The sequence below is a fragment of the Sebastes fasciatus genome, chromosome 14 (genome assembly GCF_043250625.1).
Source record: "Sebastes fasciatus isolate fSebFas1 chromosome 14, fSebFas1.pri, whole genome shotgun sequence".
Taxonomy (NCBI): Eukaryota; Metazoa; Chordata; class Actinopteri; order Perciformes; family Sebastidae; genus Sebastes; species Sebastes fasciatus.
This window is the reverse complement of record NC_133808.1, coordinates 287,372-309,379: the sequence shown is the minus strand read 5'-3', so window position 1 is coordinate 309,379 and position 22,008 is coordinate 287,372. Positions and strand designations below refer to the sequence as shown.

General features: G+C 38.3%; 1 protein-coding gene across 1 annotated transcript in view; it reads right to left on the bottom strand.

Moving 5' to 3' along the window:
• Window positions 1-21,276, bottom strand: part of col5a2a (collagen, type V, alpha 2a) — a 59,631-nt gene extending 38,355 nt beyond the window's left edge. The window contains exon 1 of the mRNA XM_074658067.1: window positions 21,000-21,276. Coding sequence (XP_074514168.1) covers window positions 21,000-21,090 — 91 coding nt within the window. The 5' untranslated portion in view covers window positions 21,091-21,276. The remainder of the gene's footprint in view (window positions 1-20,999) is intronic.
• Window positions 21,277-22,008: the final 732 nt, after the last annotated feature.

Genomic DNA, 22,008 nt, shown 5'->3' with positions numbered 1-22,008 from the left:
AACCTGAGTTCTAATGGGGTCAAAAACATGTCAATGCAGTGTTTCGCTTCAAAGTGAGTCAAAACCATGTGATTATCCCTCACCCTATCTCTTGTTAATGACTGGCAGAAGGAATTTAACATGTAAAAAAAAAAAGAAGCATCCTGTCGGATTAATATTCTAATGCATGGAGGATTTGCTGTATTGAAATAGTGCTCTAGTTTGAACATGCTCGCTCTTCACCTCGGCTTCCACAAACAAAAGCTCAGTATCTTAAGGGAGGGGTAGCAAGCTCAGGCCAGGAAAGTTGAAATGAATAAGTAGCTCGCTGATTACATGTCTAGGTTTTTCCATCAACAGGCCCCGACTCAGATGGGTCTTCCTTTAAAGAGGCAACCACAGCTACGACGAGCTTTTCCATCCCACGCTCCCCTGGTTGGAAGATTGTGGTCCTGCTAAATTACGCACCCGCTCTTTTCGCCTCTTTATCTGTTTGGCTGACTGACTCATTGGATTTGATTCATCTCCATCTTATAATTTTATATATTAAAGCAATTGCTAATTGTGGTCTAAACTTGCAGTTTCACCAGTGATTCTAAAAGAGCCCCAAGGGTCTGTGGCTTTCTGCCAAGGGGTCCGTGAAAAGTTTTCAGATTAATTCATTTAAATTATCATGATATATATCTATATATATGTATATATATAGATACAGATATCTATATGTATATAAATATACATATAGATATATATATAACACAACACGTAAGGTTGTTTTCATATATATTAAAGGCTTTGTAGTTCAACGAATGGAGGTTTTTTTTAGGTAATATTTTAACGTAAGGTTATTTTAGGTAATGTTTTAAGTAAGGTTGTTTTACACAAGGTTGTTTTACGTAAGGTTGTTTTACGTAATGTTTTTTTATGTAGGGTTGTTTTAGGTAATGTTTTACGTAAGGTTGTTTTACGTAATGTTGTTTTACATAAGGTTGTTTTACAAAAGGTTGTTTTACACAAGATTGTTTTATGGAATGTTTTACGTAAGGTTGTTTTACATAAGGTTGTTTTATGTAAGGTTGTTTTACGTAAGGTTGTTTTACGTAGGGTTGTTTTATGTAAGGTTGTTTTACATAAGGTTGTTTTACATAAGGATGTTTTACCTAAGGTTGTTTTCCACAAAGTTGTTTAAGTTGAGGTTGTTTTACGTAATGTTTCACGTAAGGTTGTTTTACGTAAGGTTGTTTTACGTAATGTTGTTTTACGTAAAGTTTTTTTACATAGGTTGTTTTAAGTAATATTGTTTAACGTAAGGTTGTTTTAGTTAATGTTTTACGTAAAGTTGTTTTACGTAAGGTTTTTTTAGGTAATATTTTAACGTAAGGTTGTTTTAGGTAATGTTTTAAGCAAGGTTGTTTTACACAAGGTTGTTTTACGTAAGTTTTTTTTACTTTATGTTGTTTTATGTATGGTTGTTTTAGGTAATGTTTTACATAAGGTTGTTTTACAAAAGGTTGTTTTACACAAGATTGTTTTATGGAATGTTTTACGTAAGGTTGTTTTACATAAGGTTGTTTAACGTAAGGTTGTTTTATGTAAGGTTGTTTTACGTAATGATGTTTTACCTAAGGTTGTTTTACGTAAGGTTGTTTTACGTAAAGTTGTTTTACGTAAGGTTTTACCTAAGGTTGTTTTACGTAAGGTTGTTTTACGTAAGGTTGTTTTACGTAAGGATGTTTAACGTAAGATTGTTTTACGTAAGGTTATTTTACGTAAGGTTGTTTTACGTAAGGTTGTTTTACGTAAGGTTGTTTTACCTATGGTTGTTTTACGTAAGGTTGTTTTACGTATGGTTGTTTTACGTCAGGTAGTTTTACCTAATGTTTTACGTAAGGTTGTTTTACGTAAGGTTGTTTTACGTAAGGTTGTTTTACGTAAGGTTGTTTTACATAAGGTTGTTTTATGTAAGTGTAAGGCAGTAGCCTAGATCAGCCACCAGGCGTCGCTGGTGCGCTGTGATTCCCATCCAGAATTGCGCAATAGACATGGTTGTCCCTTACAGGACACCGTAGTCAAAAGTTACGTGGGTACGCCATCTTTTTTCCTGTTTTTAGGTAACGTTGTTTTAGGTAACGCTGTTTTACGTAACGCTGTTTTACGTAACGCTGTTTTACGTAACGCTGTTTTAGGTAACGCTGTTTTACGTAACGCTGTTTTACGTAACGCTGTTTTACGTAACGCTGTTTTACGTAACGTTGTTTTACGTAACGTTGTTTCACGTAACATTGTTTCACGTAAGGTTGTTTCACGTAAGGTTGTTTCACGTAACGTTGTTTCACGTAACGTTGTTTCACGTAACGTTGTTTTATGTTAATTATGTTTAACGTAGGATTGTTTTACGTAAGGTTGTTTTACGTAAGGTTATTTTACGTAAGGTTGTTTTACGTAATGTTGTTTTACGTAAGGTTGTTTTACGTAAGGTTGTTTTAGCTAATGTTTTATGTAAGGTTGTTTTACGTAAGGTTGTTTTACGTGAGGTTGTTTTACATAAGGTTGTTTTATGTAAGTTTGTTTTACGTAAGGTTGTTTTACGTTGGGTTGTTTTACGTAAGGTTGTTTTACATAAGGTTGTTTCACGTAACGTTGTTTCACGTAACGTTGTTTCACGTAACGTTGTTTCACGTAACGTTGTTTCACGTAACGTTGTTTTATGTTAATTATGTTTAACGTAAGATTGTTTTACGTAAAGTTGTTTTACGTAAGATTGTTTTACGTAAGGTTGTTTTACGTAAGGTTATTTTATGTAAGGTTGTTTTACGTAATGTTGTTTTAGGTAAGGTTGTTTTACGTAATGTTGTTTTATGTAAGGTTGTTTTACATAAGGTTGTTTTACATAAGGATGTTTTACCTAAGGTTGTTTTCCACAAGGTTGTTTTAGGTAAGGTTGTTTTACGTAAGGTTGTTTTACATAAGGTTGTTTCAAGTAATGTTGTTTTACGTAAGGTTGTTTTACATAAGGTTGTTTTAGGTAATGTTTTACATAAGTTTGTTTTACCTAAGGTTGTTTTAGGTAATGTTTCATATAAGGTTGTTTTAGGTAACCTTGTTTTAGGTAATGTTGTTTTAGGTAACGTTGTTTTAGGTAACGTTGTTTTACGTAACGTTGTTTTACGTAACGTTGTTTTACGTAACGTTGTTTTACGTAACGTTGTTTTACGTAATGTTGTTTTATGTAACGTGGTTTTATGTAACGTGGTTTTATGTAACGTGGTTTTACGTAATGCTTAACAAGGGCGTTTGTTGTTTATTTACAGTAGTTACTTTGTGACATCACATCACGTCACCCCACGTCACGTCACGTCACGTCATGTCACGTTACATTATGCTTTTTCTAACCTTAACTGTAAATGTAAAATTAGATAGTTTTGGTGCCTAAACCTAACCAACTGTTACACAAAGTTAACCATGTGGCATTGTACGTTTCTGCTAGCGTGATACAAGGCTGATATGAAACATATTGATGAAACATTTTTGGGGGATTAAGAAACGTTGGTTTGCAGAAAAGAGTAATTCCAAATATTTTTCTGACAACTGGGTTGGTAGAATAGTTCATAGATTATGTTTTGATCTAACAAATCTATAACCCTCTGCAAATATGTTTAATATGTGTCTAATATCTTTCTAATACAATACTCTAGTATTGTTCTTTCACATAACAAAGACTATAGAAGTGTAAAATCATCAAATTATTCTAAGGGACATATATTAAGGGGGCCCTGGTATATTCTATATTTTGTAAAGGGTCCTTAGCTGAAAAAAGATTGAGAACATCTCACCTACACGACATATAATCTACAAAATAACCTTTTCTGAGTTCAATTAAATTAGCTGTTCCTGACGGGGGAACAAGCAATTAATAGATGGATTATGCATGTGGCCACATATTCTCAAGCATTCGTCACTGCTTGTGATGAAATATTGTGACAGAAAGAGAGCTCCTTAGTCCTTACAGTTGTACCAATCAAACAGGCTCTGTGTCTCCATGCCATATGGAAAATGCAATTTACGGTATGTGCATGTACTCATGAACTAATATGCTATGTGACAGATGGCACGCTCTAAAATGAGTCATTTGCTGTATTTAGATAATTACCCAATACAAGCTGCTGAAATGAACGCAAGCGACTAACCAGTGAATGCACTTCACTACAAACACCAAAGGCTGGACTCGCTTTGGTCTGAGGCTCTCACCAAGGTCAGGATCAAAGGTCAAAACTGGGGCAATTTTTTTCTGGTCGGGCATGAAATGTAGAAGAAAGAAGAAGAAGGCACTTTATTGATTTATTTCTTTTCACTCTGTTATTCTACACAGTAGATAGTACACACAGTCCCGAAATGCACACACACATGCACAAACAGGGCCTCTAAACATGCATTAATGGAGAGATGTCAGAGCGAGGGGGCTCCGTTGGGGGTTTGGTGCCTTGCACCAAGAGGCAAACATGCATCTCTCCAGCTACCAAGGACCAAGGACCAAGTACTGAGTGTGAACTACGGGGTCTTGAACCAGCGATCCCTCTGGTTCCCAAGCCAACTCCCTACGGACTGAGCAACTAACTTTAATTCATGAGATATAATAGTGTATGTGTTTGAAATAATATACATTAAACTACAGACTCAGTTAATATAGACAGCTTGGCCCTCAGGTCCGATCATATAATCAAACACATAAAACACATTTCCTGTTGATGCTACTTATAACACACAGGAGAAGTTACGTCACAGCTAAAGCAGAAAGTTCTCCATGCTGCATGTACATAATGAGTGCAAACAAAATATGTTGTGGAGCACACACAATCATTATTTCATCTCCACTGGCACATTTGCAAAGTTCCAACAAGTATAAATATTGTCTCAATACTGTATCAATTAACTATATTACATTTGGCCGTAAGAGCAGGTATGCAGCAAGGGAATATGGGTGACGTCAAACATTCCAGTTTACCAGAGCAGCGCGTTAACATATACAAGGGGTCAGAGAGCCCTGGCGTTTTACATCAACTGAGCCCAGAGCCAGATGGGAAAGAATAAACTGTGGATGCTGTTCACAGAGGAACTCAGAGGGAAGTTGTTTCCAGCACAATATTCTCTCGCATGTGACTGAAACACACTGAAATACAATGAAGACTAGTGTTTCAGGCCTTTGTATTAAAAAAAAAATGTCAGTGAAAGATAATATGTGGAGATGTGCCTAAAGAATATGGCATCATGCTGTAGTTGTCTCTAGAGTGAGATGGTACACACATTATCATGGCTGTGCGTCTCAACACATCTTATGTCATCTTATGCTTGTTCCACTGAGAGTTCAGCACAATTATTACAACTTGTGAATTTATTCACAAACAAATTTGAAAAAACAAATCAAAACTGTCATAAAATATATATATATATATATTGTGAGCATTGAGGTTATAATTCTTACATTATGTTAATGGCGGAGAAGCTCATATCCTAAATGCAATCTTATTGTGCGGTGTCCGTCAATGTGGAAGATGTTAAAGGATCAGATTAGTCAAATCAGTAAACACTTTTTTTTTCTCACGTACCCCTAGTGGTATGTAGATCATTTCAAATCAACTGCTATACAGCTATATTCAGACAGACAGGATGACAAAAATAACGTGTTTATTTTTAACATTAAAGCATGAAAATATGTACTAGTAGAAACCTAAAATACAAGTATGAACCTGAAAATGAGCATGATATGTCCCCTGTAACATACTGTATGTCTTTAAAAATCTGCTGCCACCCCAATAAAATGGAGGTTTAATGTTGCTTCTACTAAAAGCAGATTCAAAAGAAGGAAAGAAACAGTGTCCAAGTTTCTCTTGATCATCCATAGACCTCACTGTCAACAGTTTTAATTAGAGCTACTTTCCAACAAAGAAAACGTTTCTATATGAAAACTGCTGAAAGTATGTTCTGCAGATTATCCTGAGAAATTCTGATGGATAATTTCCCAAATGTCACTTTTTTGATGCTTGTGGCAGAAATCCCAGAGATTGACTTCTCATAACCCCAGCATGTATTCTGAAATGATGTGCATGGCTAGACACAAAGGAGTAAACTACAAAACATTTCTTTTTTTGTGATTCGGTTGGACCAACAGTTTAAACCATTATAATAAATGCTGGTAACCACGCTGTCTGCAATTCCCATCACATCACATCTGTTTGCCTTTTCAAGTGCAGACCGAGGCACAAAAATGTGTCCTTCTCTTTTTGCATTTCACGCACTGAATGTGTGAGTACAGGAACATTAACGCATCATCTTGTTAACCATTTCCCCTGTGCAGTCTTGTGGCTTTAGTCCCTAAATCAATACAGCACACTCATTGAACAACACAGTACAGCATATAGCAACATTTTCAACGATCTAAATGCTGACTTGTAAAAGCCAAATAATGGAAAACACATGTGCAACCATTTTTCAGGTTGGAAAGGATTTTGAGTTGTTTCATGAGGCGTCCTATATCAGTGGTGAGGAGCAACCCCGAAGGCAAGAGAGATTTATTGCCTCCACATTTTGTCTGACCTCAGTGGTTTAAGGATGCTGCATCTACTCCTCGAACCAAATGGCCGCCGGAGGCTCCGTTTTAAATGTTTCTTTCACATTAGCCTGCGTTTTCCCCAGATCCCCGTCAAGCTCTCCAATCTCCCTTTCTTCCTCCTTATCCCTATCAAAGCACGCTGTCTGCATTCTGGACTTTTCCTCCACACTCCTGTTTTTCTCCCTTTGGTGCTCTGTTCTTTTTCATTTTCTTTTCCATTTTTGTTATTCTAAAAGCTCCGTGAAATGATGCAACTGCTATGAGCCACGACACCAGCATGCACTCTATCATATATGTGCAGCCCCTCAGGTAAAAGATGTTTTCCTTAAATATTTACATTTTCATGTGGACTGCATATTGTGAGGTCACGAGCTTGACAAATAAAATATAAAGGATTATATTTATATTGAATTGTGAGTTTTAGCTAGTGCTCTTATCCAGAATGTCCCATAATGTCTGCAACAATAGAATAAGTTCCACTATGAGCAACTAGTACCACAATGGGTCCAACTCGCTTTTGAAAAAAAGCCTTAGTCATCTTTTAAAGGTGACGTATCATGAAAAACTCCCTTCTTCCGTGGTTGTACACGTACATCTGGGTATCTGGAGTGCCTACCAACCCACAAACTGTGAAATAAGACAATCCAGTCAGTTTATTATGGGCTGCCTCGATCAGAAAACATGTGATTCACGAGCCATTCAGATTAGCTCCCCTTCCTATGTCACATGCAGGCTAGAATATACCGCCCACAGCTCGAGAACTGCCTTTGCAAAGGTGCCCCTTATATTTTCTGCAAGCCAATCAGAGCAGACTGGGCTTTTTCTTAAAGAGACATGCGCTAAACGGAGCGTTTCAGACAGAGGGTGAATACAGCTATATTCAGACAGACAGGAGGAGAATAATAAAGTGTTTTTGAACATTAAAGCATGTGAACATGTTCTAGTAGAAACCCAAAATACAAGTATGAACCTGGAAATGAGATGCATGATATGTCCCCTTTAATTAACACCCCTTAATACAAACCCAGAATCAATTTAATCAGGTCCCTTAAATTTTATAATTATTAAAAAATAAATAAATCATTTTCAATAATTACTTATCTTTCACTTGTAAGTGGGGAGCGAATGCAGGCTTTAATGCCACAACAAAAGTTGTTTTATTTATTTATTTTTTAAACACGGCTGGAAGATGCTTGTTTGAAAGTTATGTGACATGATTGTTTTTACAGAAATGCAATTTTCCAAATGTGTCACAGTCCTGAAACACAAAGCCGATGTTCTGGAAGCCCAGACTGACTCTGTAAAGAAAACAGCGTCTGAGCAGATGTTTAAGCCAAAGATTCCTCCAAACATTTTGAGATATGCTTGATGTGGCGTTGGCCCAGTATCATCTCTGAAATGGAAACCATGACTTAATTCCAGGTGAACTACATTAACTTTTCCCCAAGCTTTTCTAGGCACTTCACAGGGACATCTTTTATTACTTTGCTTGGACAGTCAACATATCAGTTATTATCCAACAGCAACTGTTGAAGTCTGCTGGATGTCACTAAAAACATAGAGGGATAACAGCTGATTGCCTCTCCACAGGTACAAACCACCTGGGATTGTCATTAGTAGAAGACACATCCTTATTTAACCCATTTGTGCCCACAGACTATATTTAGTATGATCAGGAAAAATGCCACAACATTTGTTCTGATGGGTCAAGTCCTGAAATTTGGTATAGACCTAATTTGGGAAAGCAGCTAACAGTACAACTTTGAAATGTTTTCATCACATAAAAACATCACTCTTTTATTAATAGTCAAATTCAGGATTTTTTAAAAAGAAAAGATGGAAAACACTAATATTGTGTTTATTACGTGTTTTCCATATGCAATACTTTTTTTACACTGCCATGTGTGCATATCTTTGATATTCAACTTGTTATGAATTCATAGATACTAAATACTTGATTGTGCTCCATGTAGTTTCTGAGATAAAGCCATTTGCTGGGCACATGGGACTACTGTTTTTTCCTAAAATATAATGGAGTCTATTGCAAAAACACTCGTCCCATCATGTACCGAAAGACTTGATGTAGAGAAAAACTCTCTTTTCAGACAAAAGGTTTGATTGATTTTGAAAATATCTTCACATTTGTGCTTAGGCAAGCCCAGAGAACAAAAAAAACACTTCAGTTTCAGGCAAAAATGGGTTAAAGAGGTGTCTCAGCTGGCCAGCAGCCAGTGATAGCTGTGGTTAATGGTAACTGAGCACAGAGAAGAGCCTCAGAGGGGGTCAACACCATGCTGTGGTGACATCACTCGGGCTGAAGCCCTGGGGGACACAAAGAATTTATCACTTTCTCTTTATTGCTAAACGGACTCCTTGAAGTTTACTGCAGCCTGCATTTTTGTAAATGCTGGAGGCAGACACAGAGAGAGAGAGGCGATGAGGTCAGGAGTGTCAATGACAATGATGAGACCATGCAGGCACAGTCATGGCCACATGGACCTCTTTTGAAAAGGTTGCTTCTGCCAAACTCACTAGAGCCCAATCTGCCGCGCTGATAGTTTATCACATATATATAGGTATGAGTGTAGATATTGACAGATTATTAACAATAAACCATAATTACTAAACAATAAAGAATGTTTCTGGCATCATTGGGCAAAAATTCCATAATAACCTTTCAGCATATTGTAGTTCAAGTGTTCTGAGAAAACTAGACTTCTGCTCCTCCTCATGGCTCTGTTTTCAGGCTTTAGAACATCTAGCCCGTGACGGGAGACTTTGACCAATCACAGGTCATTTCAGAGAGAGAGCGTTCCTATGGAGGCAGCGTTCCTATGGAGGCAGCGTTCCTACGGAGGCAGCTGTCAATCATTCAGATGTTCTCAGAATCATCTTGTAGTGTACTGTTTAAATGAGAAAGTTAACTCCGGCTGGTGGGCGGTGCTTGGTATTTCCTCAACTGATCTCAACATGGCTGCCGGGTCACAAACTTTCTCATTTTACAGCTAAACAGTATACTACAAGATGATTCTGACAACATTTGAGGAGAGAAATAGGCATTATAGTAACAGAATATTGATTCATATTTGATCAGCGCTGCCTAGTTTGACCGTTTGATCGGAGTTTGCAAGTGATTGACAGCTGCTCAGAGATGGCAAAGCTCCGTCTCGGCTCTGATTGGTTGTTTTCTTTCGGTCTGTGAACTCTTGCAGATGCCATTAGGAGCACCGGAGGACACAGAGGCACATCATTTTTTTTCCGATTACCTGTCTCATGCACTACTGTCAGGATATAGTGACTGTTTTATAAAAATAACTTTTTTTAATCATATTTGCTCCAATCTTGCCTACTGCTGCTTAAAGAGCAAGTTGTAATCACACTTAAGATTCAATGGCATCACTTTAACGCTTTTTGAATTTAATTTGCTGACAGGGTCTGCCATAATTTTTTATGACTTTTGAAATGACTAGTCAGATGATAGAATCATATATTACTTAATACAATTTCCTGTTTGAGGAAGGGCATTAAGTCAAAATTTAAATGTAGTTAAATCTACTTACAGTATAAGTGAATGCTCTCTCTCTCTGTCACACACACACGTACACGGTGACCTGTATTCCTCCTCCTAATGAGAGGAGTATGAGGGCAATATTCCCACCCATGTCCTTGTGACATTATGGCATATCACCAAACTGCATCAACCAATGAAGCACTATTTTACTAGCATCTTGAGAGCGTTCTCGCAATGTCATCAGTGCCAAGCGGAGGATTATTTATTGGAAGATCTGCTGCAGCTTGTTTGCTGAAAGTCCTCCCTTCCATCAGTAACAGTTGCATACTTTATTCAACATGTCATCAGCCTAAACGTGTGCTCTGCCAGAGGAAATTCCTGTTTGACATGACTTCCTGTGCTGGAGCTGGACCAGTGTACAGTATTGCTATGTGCGGGGGTTGGGCTGGGGGGGGGGGGGGGGGGGTGTAGAGTGTAGAGAATGAGACTATAGAGAATGAAATGCACCAAACAATCCTCTGGGCTTCCGTCATTGCTGTGTCCTCATTCCACACCCATTCACTCATTCACTCTTGTTTCTTCTCCCCCTTTTCTCCCCCATCAGAGTCCAGTCCTTATCCTAATCCCCTGCCTTGACTCCTCTTTGTCCTCTCCCTCCTCTGTTCCCTTTCCCCCCTCTGATCTGCGGCTGTGCTTTTCAATCCCCCCTTCCTAATAGAGTGCTCCAGGGATGATGTATTTTTGTAGGCCAAACAGGAAGTTAGCATCGCCCTGGGTTCCCCCGACAAAAAGCCAATGGGATTTTTTCATTAGCTTTTGAATTATTGCAGAAAATAAACTCTGTGACAAATGGACTTATACAGCGCTTTTCTAGTCTTCCGACCACTCAAAGCACTTTACACTACATGTCAGCATTCACCCATTCATACACTGATGGCAGAGGCTTCTAAGGTTTTAACTTTGCCCATCAGGATCTAATCTTAATACTCATTCACACACCAATGGCTATGCCTCCGGGAGCAATTTGGGGTTAAGTGTCTTGCTCAAGGAGACATCGACATGTGAACCGGAGCAGCCGGGGATCGAACCACCGATTTTCCGATTGGTGGACAACCTGCTCTACCCTCTGAGCCACAGCCGCAAACACATGTTTATGATACACGTTTTGTTCAGCAAGATAATCTCCACAAATGAACACCACTTTATGATCTTTAGAGCGTGAATGCAATCAGCAGAAGTAAAAAGTTAACGTTAGGCTATAAACAAACTACACCACGGTCGCATGAACGTGAGTATACACAAAGAGGCTGTAAAGGAGGACGAGTCGGTTTGATGACGTTTAGTCATCTCATTCAGCCACTTGTTAGCAATGGCCAAGTTCACAAGTGGGATATTTACTGAGGGGCTGCACGGTGGTGCTAGCACTGTGGCTTCACAGCTAGAGGGTCACAGGTACAAACCTGACGTGGGGCCCTTCTGTGTGGACTTAGCATGTTCTCCCCGTGTTAGCGTGAGTTTTCTCCGGTTCTCCGGTTTCCCCCCACAGTCCAAAGACATGCAGGTTAGGTTCATTGATGACTCTAAATGTCCCGTAGGTGTGAATGTGAGTTAATGGTTATCTGTCGCCCAGCCCTCACCCAGCCTTGGGTACAGCCTGGACAGTTGAGATCCGCTCCAGTCCCCCTGCGATCCTGAATAGGATAAGTGGTTACAGAAAATGGATGGATGGATTTTTATTGACGAATTTCTTCAGCTTGTGTTAACCACAGACCTTATTTCAGGCATCAAACTAAAAACCCATTAAAAAAAAACATTGACTTCCAGACGAGGGAATAGGAAGTGATAAAATGCTAACTCATTTCCGAGTCTTAGGACTCATTTCTGTAGCTCTCTATATATGAAATTATGATGAAATGAAGTTCCCTCCTACCTGGTCTTATCCCATGTTTAAAGCGCAACCCCTAAATACCAGGCCACATCAGTGGAAGGCTTAGAAACATGAGGGAGCATGAGATTAAATAGAAATCAAGACTCAAAGCCTAGACTTAAGAGCTCTTACAGTATTTAGCCCAGGTAAATAAAGACTGGTATGATGCACAACACAGTTGTAGCTGTGTAAACCATGAGGTATTTGTTGGAGTGGCTGATTAAGTGATGCCTGAGAGAAAATGTCTATATACCACAGTAATTACAAGGTTATTCTGAAGGATACTGTTTTTTTTACCAAAACCCATGTGGCTTTGTTTATATTCTCAAAAGGCAAAGTGCTAGTGTTGATGTCATTCATATGGATATCATTTTAAAGTATAGCGGCCTGTAAATGACCATGCCAGCTTTTTGATTTGTTGTTTTTCTGGTTGAAATGTTTCTTACTTTCCACAATGTCCTATAAACAATTAAAACAACGATTCACCACGTTAACTCCAAAACTCCACCTCCTCCAGCCACTTCTCTGCAGCAGCGTTTACCCTGTTCAGTGAACTCATCATGGTTAAGTGGTAGCCATGAGTCACCGGCTACAAGCAGACATTTCCACATGTCTTTAGTGTGGCTCTGTGTGAGAACTGTTTGTTCGGAACACTGACTGGACGTTGTGGCTAGCGGGTTAGGGGCAGCACAGACTCACATTGTGTTAGAATCCACCCTTCTCTCTACTGAATAACTCACTTCTTTACTGAAACTTCTCTTGAGGCTGTCACATAGGAATCTGAGCAACTGATGATTTTGATGCAATGTACCATGATCCAATGGGAAAAAACACTTTCCTAGAATAGAACCTAGACTTTCATTTTCATTCATTTTCAGCATTTCTGATTAATCATGTTTCCAATGAATTGTCAAGCGAGTTTTAAGCGCACTTTTAAAAAAAAGAAATGTAAATTAAGCGCGTTTCCATCAACTGGTTTGGAGCGAATAAACTCAGCTACAGCGTTTGGTCACAAGTTCGAGCTATAGGCTATGCAAGGCTGTAATCCGCCAGTAAACAGAGTAGAAGAAGAAATAGAGGTTGCGAACTGGAAACAAAACAAGTTGGCTTGGCCATCTAACCATCTACTTTAGAAAAATAGAGAGAGGTCTTCAGGAATTTGTTTCCGTTGGGAAGGTTTTAATTGTTAGTTTGTGTCAGCTAGTATTGGCCATGTTTGGGGTTCAAACGAAGACAAGCATTCACACGTTCTGGGAATATGTGAGTAGACGTTGACAGCAGAAACAGCTGATCGGTCCGATAAATGTTTGGGTAACACTTTATAATAACCATCATTTATAAATTGTAAATTGATAGTTAATTAAACATAGTTAATAGTTATTTTACTGTTAACAAACAATGAAATGATAATTAATAATGTTTAAAACATTTTAGTAAAGCTATAATTTATGTCAATTTAACATTATTTTGTGTAATGTGAAATAACTAGTTATCTTATAGCTTATAAGAGACAATAACAATTACATTCTGATTACATTAGTAAACTATTTAGTATCTGTTTATTGTTGCACACATTATAACATTTTATATACTATATTAAGTATTTGTTAATAATTACCAAATAATTTGTAAACCTTTAAGAAATCGTTTGTAAAACATCGGTAAACATTACATAGATAGATGGACCAGAAACCAATTATTAACCACTGACAACATATTAACTATCTATCTAAATAATAACTTTATAATAGTCATCCAAATAATGTTTATAGATGGTTTACAAACCAATTATTAACCATTAACAAAGTGTTACAAATATCTATAATGTTTATAGATGTTTTACAAAGTATTACTTCTAATTAGCTTTTAGCATTTAAAAATGATGGTTAATATAAAGTGTTACCAATGTTGACCACATACGAATTTAATCCATCATTAACTCTTTTTCGACTAAACCACCTCAAGCGAGCGTAAAAACTTTTCTTTTTTTTTTTACCTTTGTTTATTCAGGGGGAGGTTCACTGTGAGCAATGTTCTTTTTTTCACAATTAAAGAAGTTTTATGGAATACATACTGTATCTGCTCTGCACACAGTATGAGTTTAATAGTAGATGACGTTTCAAGAAACATCTCCCCCTCCGCTGAGTTCTGGCAGTGTTGCATGGCAAAGACCCCAGCACTAAACCTAATATTTTTTTCCTTCTGAACATGAGCCTCTCGGAGATTATCTACTGTATGTCTGTACTATGGAAGACCATTGAACATTCATTATAATGATTCATTTTGCCAGGGATCCTCTGTGTTTCACGACTGTATTCCATTGATCTGGTAGAGAAATGTGGAGTACACAGGACAAGTCTTGACAATGAACAGGGGAATCGCAAAATATGTGGTCCAACTCAGTCAAGGCATCCATCATACATCACATTAAATATATCCACTGTTTGACTTGTTTCTGTGAAGCATGACAGAGCTCGCTGATAATGATGTTGCAAGACAACATACAGTCTAATAGGCTTACTTTTAATTAACAGACAGCAGTAATGTAATTCTCCCTTCTTCGGCTCCACTACAAGACGACCACCTGGATACAAAAGTGACCTCGAGGCATTTTACCGCACTTCCATTATATGAGGCATTTCACCATCGAGTCAATCAGCTGTCCAACAAGTTGTTAAGAGCCTAAACATAACTTAGGCCACATTGCTAACCCTTGTCACCCATGTAGCTCCACTTGTTCACCCTCTCCGGTTGTAATATACACAACCGAGCTACAACTTAGAATTTAGGTTGGACCACAACATGCAATTATGGCCGACAGTCACCATGTTGTGGCATTTAAACAAGTAGTACTCGAGAAACTGAGAGACAATATTATCACATTTGTAAGAATGTATGAGGAGGAGGTTACATCTAAAAACGTTGTACTTGTTAATGGCATGCAAAGTATTTAATAATAATGAATAATAATTGAATAATAATTTAAAGCAAAGTATGATACTACTATGAATTAAGCTTAACTCTGTCATAATAGGAAATGTGTGCACGAGTCAATCATTGCTTAGGCCTGTCACGATAACTGTCCATGATAAAATTATCAAAGTATCATACAATATACAGACATGACCTCGATCATTTTTGCTGTCCTCGATATTGTCCATTGTGTTTACATGCGTGTTTGTTTACAAATTAATTTCACCAACATGGTGCCAGAATTAACAGCAGGGGTTTCCCGAACAATATAAGACTTAGGCATTGCCCAGACATTGCACATTTTTGTTAACAGAGCCCAAGAGTCCATTTTGGTTTCATGTTTATTTATGTTTTATTTATTCAGAATATTTTTTTATGTTTTTTTCACATTTCAATTCCAATGTCTGTATATTCTTAAGAATTAAATGCGCATTGCTCTTTAAAAATGGTATACTTGCATTATTATGCTATTATATTATCATTATATCAGTGGCATAAAATGGTCTTAAAATGACAATAATATAGCGCAATTATTTTTGGAACAATATATCCAACAAAAGTAGTTATTGTGATAGGCCTACTGACAGTGACACTTGTCAACTCTAATGTGTTTTGCTGAATCACTACCTGGCCCAAAGCACTGGACACAGAAAGAGAGCTCCCAGATGGGACATAACATCTCATGAAACTGGAAGATTCAAAGCAATTACAGCAGCCTTTGAAATAGTCACCAGGGGAGAGACAGAAAACATGTTCGGAGGGAGTGCTATATTACACACAAGACCTGCCAACCTGCGGAGGAGAAGCTCCAAAGGGCAAATGTCCTCCTGATCTTCTGGAAAAACTACAACCAGCTGTATCAACACTCACTGTACAGGCAGACTGCGCTGTGCACCAGCAACGGCAGACTTTCTCAAAGGCATTAGCATGAAGGTCAGATTTGTTTTCCTGCATTTGGGGATGGACAATATTACTTTTTAATTGTTAAGAAAGAGATAATGCGTGCCTAAATGAGATGACGACTAATCATCATTCTACAACAATAGTTTTATGAACAATGAAAGAGGTACTCTACCAATCTAGTATTAGACTTCTGTAAAGTTGGCGGACCCACAAGAGTCAGATTTTTAAAAAAAATAGAATTAGCAGAAGCTGAGATATCATTTTAGTCCTTAGCGTGGGTCAAGCTACAAAAATGCTGGATACTACATTTCCCAGAATGCAACAGGATAAAATCTTTCTTCAGACCCTATAGAGTGCTACAGGGATGGCGTAGTTTGTAGGCCAACCAGGAAGTTAGCATCGCCCTGGTTCCCTCGACAAAAACCCCATGGGATTGTTCCATTGGGTCTTGAATTATTGCAGAAAATAAACTCTGTGGCAAACAAATGTTTAAAATACTTACACGATTGGTTCAGCAAGATAATCTCCACAAAAGAACACCACTTTTATGATTGTTGAAGTGTGAATGCAATCGCTGGAAGTAAAAAGTTAACGTTAGGCTATAAACAAACTACAACGGTTGCATGAGTGTGAGTATACACAACGATGCTGTGGAGGTGGACGAGTCAGCGTGATGATTTCCACTAGTGTCATTTAGTCACTTATTAGCAACCACCTTTTTTAAGACACATAATGGCTTCAAAATGCATGAGTGGGACATAAGTACGTATGTTGTGTTGTAGAACAAAAACGTTAAAATGTCTTCAGCTTGTGTTAACCACAGACCTGATTTCAGGCATCTAACTAGAAAACAATTTTAAAAAAACATTGACTTCCAGACGAGGGAACAGGAAGTGCTAAAATGCTAACTCATTTCTGGGTTTCAGGACTCATTCCTGCACCACTCTATTTGCCTCATATATACCAACTTTTTTCAAACGTCACACCTCCAGGTTGTTATACAGACTTTTCATTAAAAATGAAAAAAAGTAAAAGTCTGCGATAACCCTGATGACATCATCCCAAATGGGTGGAGTGCACATTTAATTTTGAACTTTTTTCCCCGTACATTGATGGAATACAGTATACACTGTAAACAGTACAACTATCAACCTAGAATTTAAATCACTATCTAATTATCACACAAATTACGGCACCATCAGATTTGAATTTGAATTCTGTCCTGTCATCCTCCCACATGGACAGGCTGAGAGGATGACAGGGCAGATTGGTAACTACGTGCCAATCAGGGACCAGGAAGCCTGTCAGGGGGAGCCATAATTGCATGGCTTTCAAACTAATAGTTACTTTAACTTGAACCTGCGGAGGTGTACATTGTAAAGATACGGGAACAAATTGTTTAGGCTTTCTATGAGCCAGTAAGTTCCACATCTATCCATGCCCAAGTCACCCTAAAGCAATATGTCTTACATCAGCCGATTATTGTCCTCCACTTCCAACTGTATCTATAGGCTGCCATTTCTTTTATATACATTTTCCAATGACTGCCAAAGCTACTATTTTAACATCTGGAAGTGATCTCCCCCACCCCAAGCCTCCATTTGCTGACTGCAATAATTTGGTTTATAAGCAGTTCCCATGGAGCAGTCCTTACAGGCATGGAAATCTATCAGCTCCATCGTCTGTGCCACCATCCCAGGTTCACCGCCACACCTCCATATCAGACCACTGTTAAAACTCTGCCTCCCTCGAACCTGTAATTTAAGACAATGTCTCAAGACAATCTGCTGAGCCCTACCCCCTTAACTCTGGAAGAAAAGAGGCGTGTAATCAAGTCATTGCTCAAAAATGCAGCATGTGTTTCTAATCAAGGCCGTCTGTGGACCTGGTTGAATTCACATGTTTGGACGTTTCAGCTTTTGGTAGAAAACAGCCCATTTGTTGCGATGTCAGTGATGTGGCAACAACAACTGGAACCAATTTGGAAGACAGAGTGACCTCATGTGTGTTTCGTTGATTTGGAGTTCCAGACTTTTCTTTCTGCTTTCCCGGAGAGGGTGAAAGAGGTTTTGAGTTGATTTTTTTGGCTGTGATGAATATCAAAAAAACTGGTGATGAGGAGAGAAATGGAAGTCTGCTAAGAAACTGAAGTAATCCACTGTTCTCACAAAGACTAAAAGAGTGTTTAGGCTCTTTGATGTGAGGCGCTAAGTGGCATCTTTGAAGATGTTTTACAGCTATGTCACAGCGTCTGGGAGGAGTAATGCACAACACACACACACATGCAGAGGCATGATTCTAACTGTTGGCACAGACTCACAGAGTCACTGATCTATCGCTGTTTCTTTTCCTTTTTCCATGTTCAACCTTACTCTTCTACACTTCTGCTTCTTCCAATACAAGTTGTAGGTTTCGTATGAGGAGTGTACTATATTTTCATCCTGGTATCCCTTACAAAAAAGAAGTTTATTCAAGTGTGCTATTAGTATACTTCTTTTAAACTTAAAATAAGAGAGTATGCTTTCAGTTTTTTTATGTACCTATCAGAGTCAAATTTAACAAAAATGTACTTCAGTATACTTGGCTTATACCGACAAGTATACAGAAAAGTCTAAGTGTACTTGGCAAGTATACAGGAAAGTCCAAATATTCTTGGCTTATATTGAAAAGTATAAAGAAAAGTATAAGTATATTTGGCTAAGTAGTATAAGTTCACTTAAGAAATCTTACAAATATACTTGCAGTAAAAACTATTAAACTAGTAGTTTACGCTACAAGTATATAACTACTAAACTAACAAGTATAGGCCTGCTGGCGTCTGCTCCTTGATCTCATTTGCCAACTTATTTTCTTTCACAAACTCTTTCAGCCGTATGAATTTCATTTTGAGGCGTATAACTGTAATATAAAAAAAAACAAAAAAAACAACAACATTTGTTCTAAACATGTTTCAGTCTTCATAGCACCGTATTTGATTTATTAAGTCAGGTTCCTCCGATATCTCTTCAATAACCTCCATATCCTCAACATTACACTTTTGCTGGCTTCTTTTTTTTATTTTTCAGAAGCGACTTTAAAAATGGTGTTGATAGTTTATTTAGAGACTGAGACTGCTTGCAATTACGTAGTTTCATCAACATTCAACCACACTCAATTTGAAGTTTCAGTTTTCCATATAAAAGTCCCAATTAAATGAAGTAAAACTGGTAATTGTAGCCATGGGTGTATGCACAGTACTGTTCAATGTAGTAAACACTGTGAGCGCTCAAGGTTTAACAGCATAATGACGGTCGCTTTTGGGTTGCTGCTCCTGCTGTTCTATTGATTTGCATATTTTCTATTCAACCTAAGCATATTACCTAAAGAAATAGTTAAATAGGTGGAATGTAAAAAAAACAATCTGCACATTAAAAACCATTCCATACTATACTAACAAGGTCATTTTGTGGAACAAGCCTTGAAAGCCCCCTTACACACACACACACGCACACACACACACACACACACGTGCATTGTCTCAAAGCGCTGTGAACCACTTTTTCCCTTAGTCTACAAATGAAACCATGAACTTTCCACTGGTTTTATTTGGTCGAAATGCAATCGCCTCACCCACCGCTATTCCGTGGAAAGAAGCCTGCACGATCACTGTGCTGTTTCACATGAACTAATATGGACAGAGACAAGATGGAGACGCTGATTAGAACAGAGGGAACATCTCCCTGGACTACAGAAGACCAACATACATAAAACCTTTAACTGATCATGTTAGAACAGCAGAAAGACAGTCAGGTAAATTATCCCTTTTAAAGCTTGAGAAGTGTCCATATAATTCAGTGAAAGTTAATTTAATTGCCCTATTGGTCAAATGCCAGCATTACTATTAAAGTCAAATACATTTTTTAAGGGCGCACAAACAGTATGAGACATGTTTTAGGGCCTATGCTGCATTGACCACAGTGTGGCACTCTATCTGGTGCCACATTATCACCAAACTGTCTCTGCTTGATGTGAAACTGAACTTAAAGAATAACTGATTTTAGTTAATGACATAATGAAAGAAACACAAATTACCCAGAATGACAGCTTAAAACAAATAAACAGTGCTGTCTGTGCTGCACTGCTTAACTCCATCAGGGGCCCATCACATGAACTTTCCAATTCTCAGTGTGGCCCCCATCACATCATATGTAGAAAAAACACAGTCCCTGTGACGACACACAAGTTCAAACACTCCAGCCGGAAAATAAGGGGGGGAAGCACAGTTCAAGTAAAACAAGAACACTCAGGTGTTCCAGCACTCGGTGTTGCCAGCTGAAGACATCAGCGGCCCCGCGGTGCACACCGAGTGACTCAGAGAATCCAACATAATCTCTGCTTCTCATGTCTCCTCACATCTGGCCTGAATTAACATGGCAGCCTGTGTTCCCTAAGAGGCACGTGAGCACTGGTGCTGAAATGCTTTTTGCAGATGTACAATGTAGTCTGAAGGGGAAGAAAACGCTTGTGGTAATGAATGTTCCAAAGTAGTGGAGTAGCGCAGGGGCAATGCAAAACCGCAAAAGGTGCTCGTTTCCCCTCCTCTGCACATTTTCAGTGCCTGAGGGTGACATCACTAGCAATCACTGACAGATGTCCACGGGACTGTTTCTTGACATGCAATATAATCCATATCATCTCTTTTAAATCTTCTCTAAGCTAGTCTCCAATAACCACGTAAGGTTTGTCTCAATCATCCAACTTACATGCAGTCACTACATTTTCAACAATAGAAAACAGCAATTCTTAACAAGGTAGAACAAATTAAGTTGTCACGTACAAGGAGAATTCACTTTGGCACAAAAAAGCCATCACAGGAAGTAGGAAATTAACAAATCTGACAAATCTCTATCAAAATTGACTTCTCCCTTAATCAAGAGCACTCTTAAAGGAGTTTCTGTTGCTTAAATCACTGGCAAAAAAAAGAAATTGAACAACTTGCTTGAAGAACAAACAAGTCCAAGATAAAATGTTCAGTCCATTCAAAAGGCAACCATCAGCCACCTTCACACATTATACTCAACAGCAATTAGGTGTTCAAATAAACAGCACAGGGGTTCACTTACCACTGTTCCCGTCTTGACATCTAACTATCAAAACTTGAGCCACGGAGACTACCAGAAAAAGGAAAGTCCTTAAATGCATAAAGCTCATCATGTCTATAAAAAAGACATGAGCCGTCCTTGTGCTTAAAGCAAGAGGGGAAAAAGGATGAAAAGGAGAAAACTGCTCAGGTTATCACTGCACCACCATTAATACAAGAGTACCTCTCCTTGTAAGCAGCAAGCAGACCCAGCCCAGCGTGAGCACTTTTTTGTGTAGTTACAGCTTTAAATGAGAAGAATGCTGGCCAGCCTAATTTTCCTCCCCCTTTTGTCAGCCCTCTCCCATAACCATCCTCTCACAGGCTTTTGTGGCTGTGGGAGAACTACACCCATGTTCACAAGTTCTCATACTTTCCAGTGTCTGTCTAATTATCGCACAATGTTATAGTCTTAATTAACAGTAAAATATGCAGGGGACAGATAAGGAAAAATGACTTTGCTTGTTTGGAGGTGTCACAGATTTTTTTGCCTCTCTTCAGAAGTGGTTGCGAAGCAAGATCATAAAAACTGCTGTTTTATTGCTGTCTCTGGGGAACCAAACAAGACATGCACTAAGCTCTGAATCCCTTTTTAATGGCCAATTAAAAGCAAGAATAGAGTTTATAACTGCTTTTTTCTGATGAGAATCTGTTGGCAAAATCTTGGAGCATACAACATTTGTTTACTTGTAAAATCTCTTTAGTTGCATTGGTCAAAAGTGCAGAAAAAGAGGTTAAAAGCAAACTGGAAGCGTGTGTGACAGTCACTGTGGGTGGTCACCATGGGGAATCCAGAGTGTAAATTTAGAGTGAAATCTGAGGTCAACAACTCTTGACTTATGGCGAGAACATTTGCTAATACCAGCTTTCCATCAGATTAGAGTGCAATGTTTTACATTATTAAGAAGAAGAATTAGTCAAATGTATCTAATGCATATAGTGTATCAGTGAGGCTATCTATAAAGTATTTAATCCGGTCTCTAACATGATAG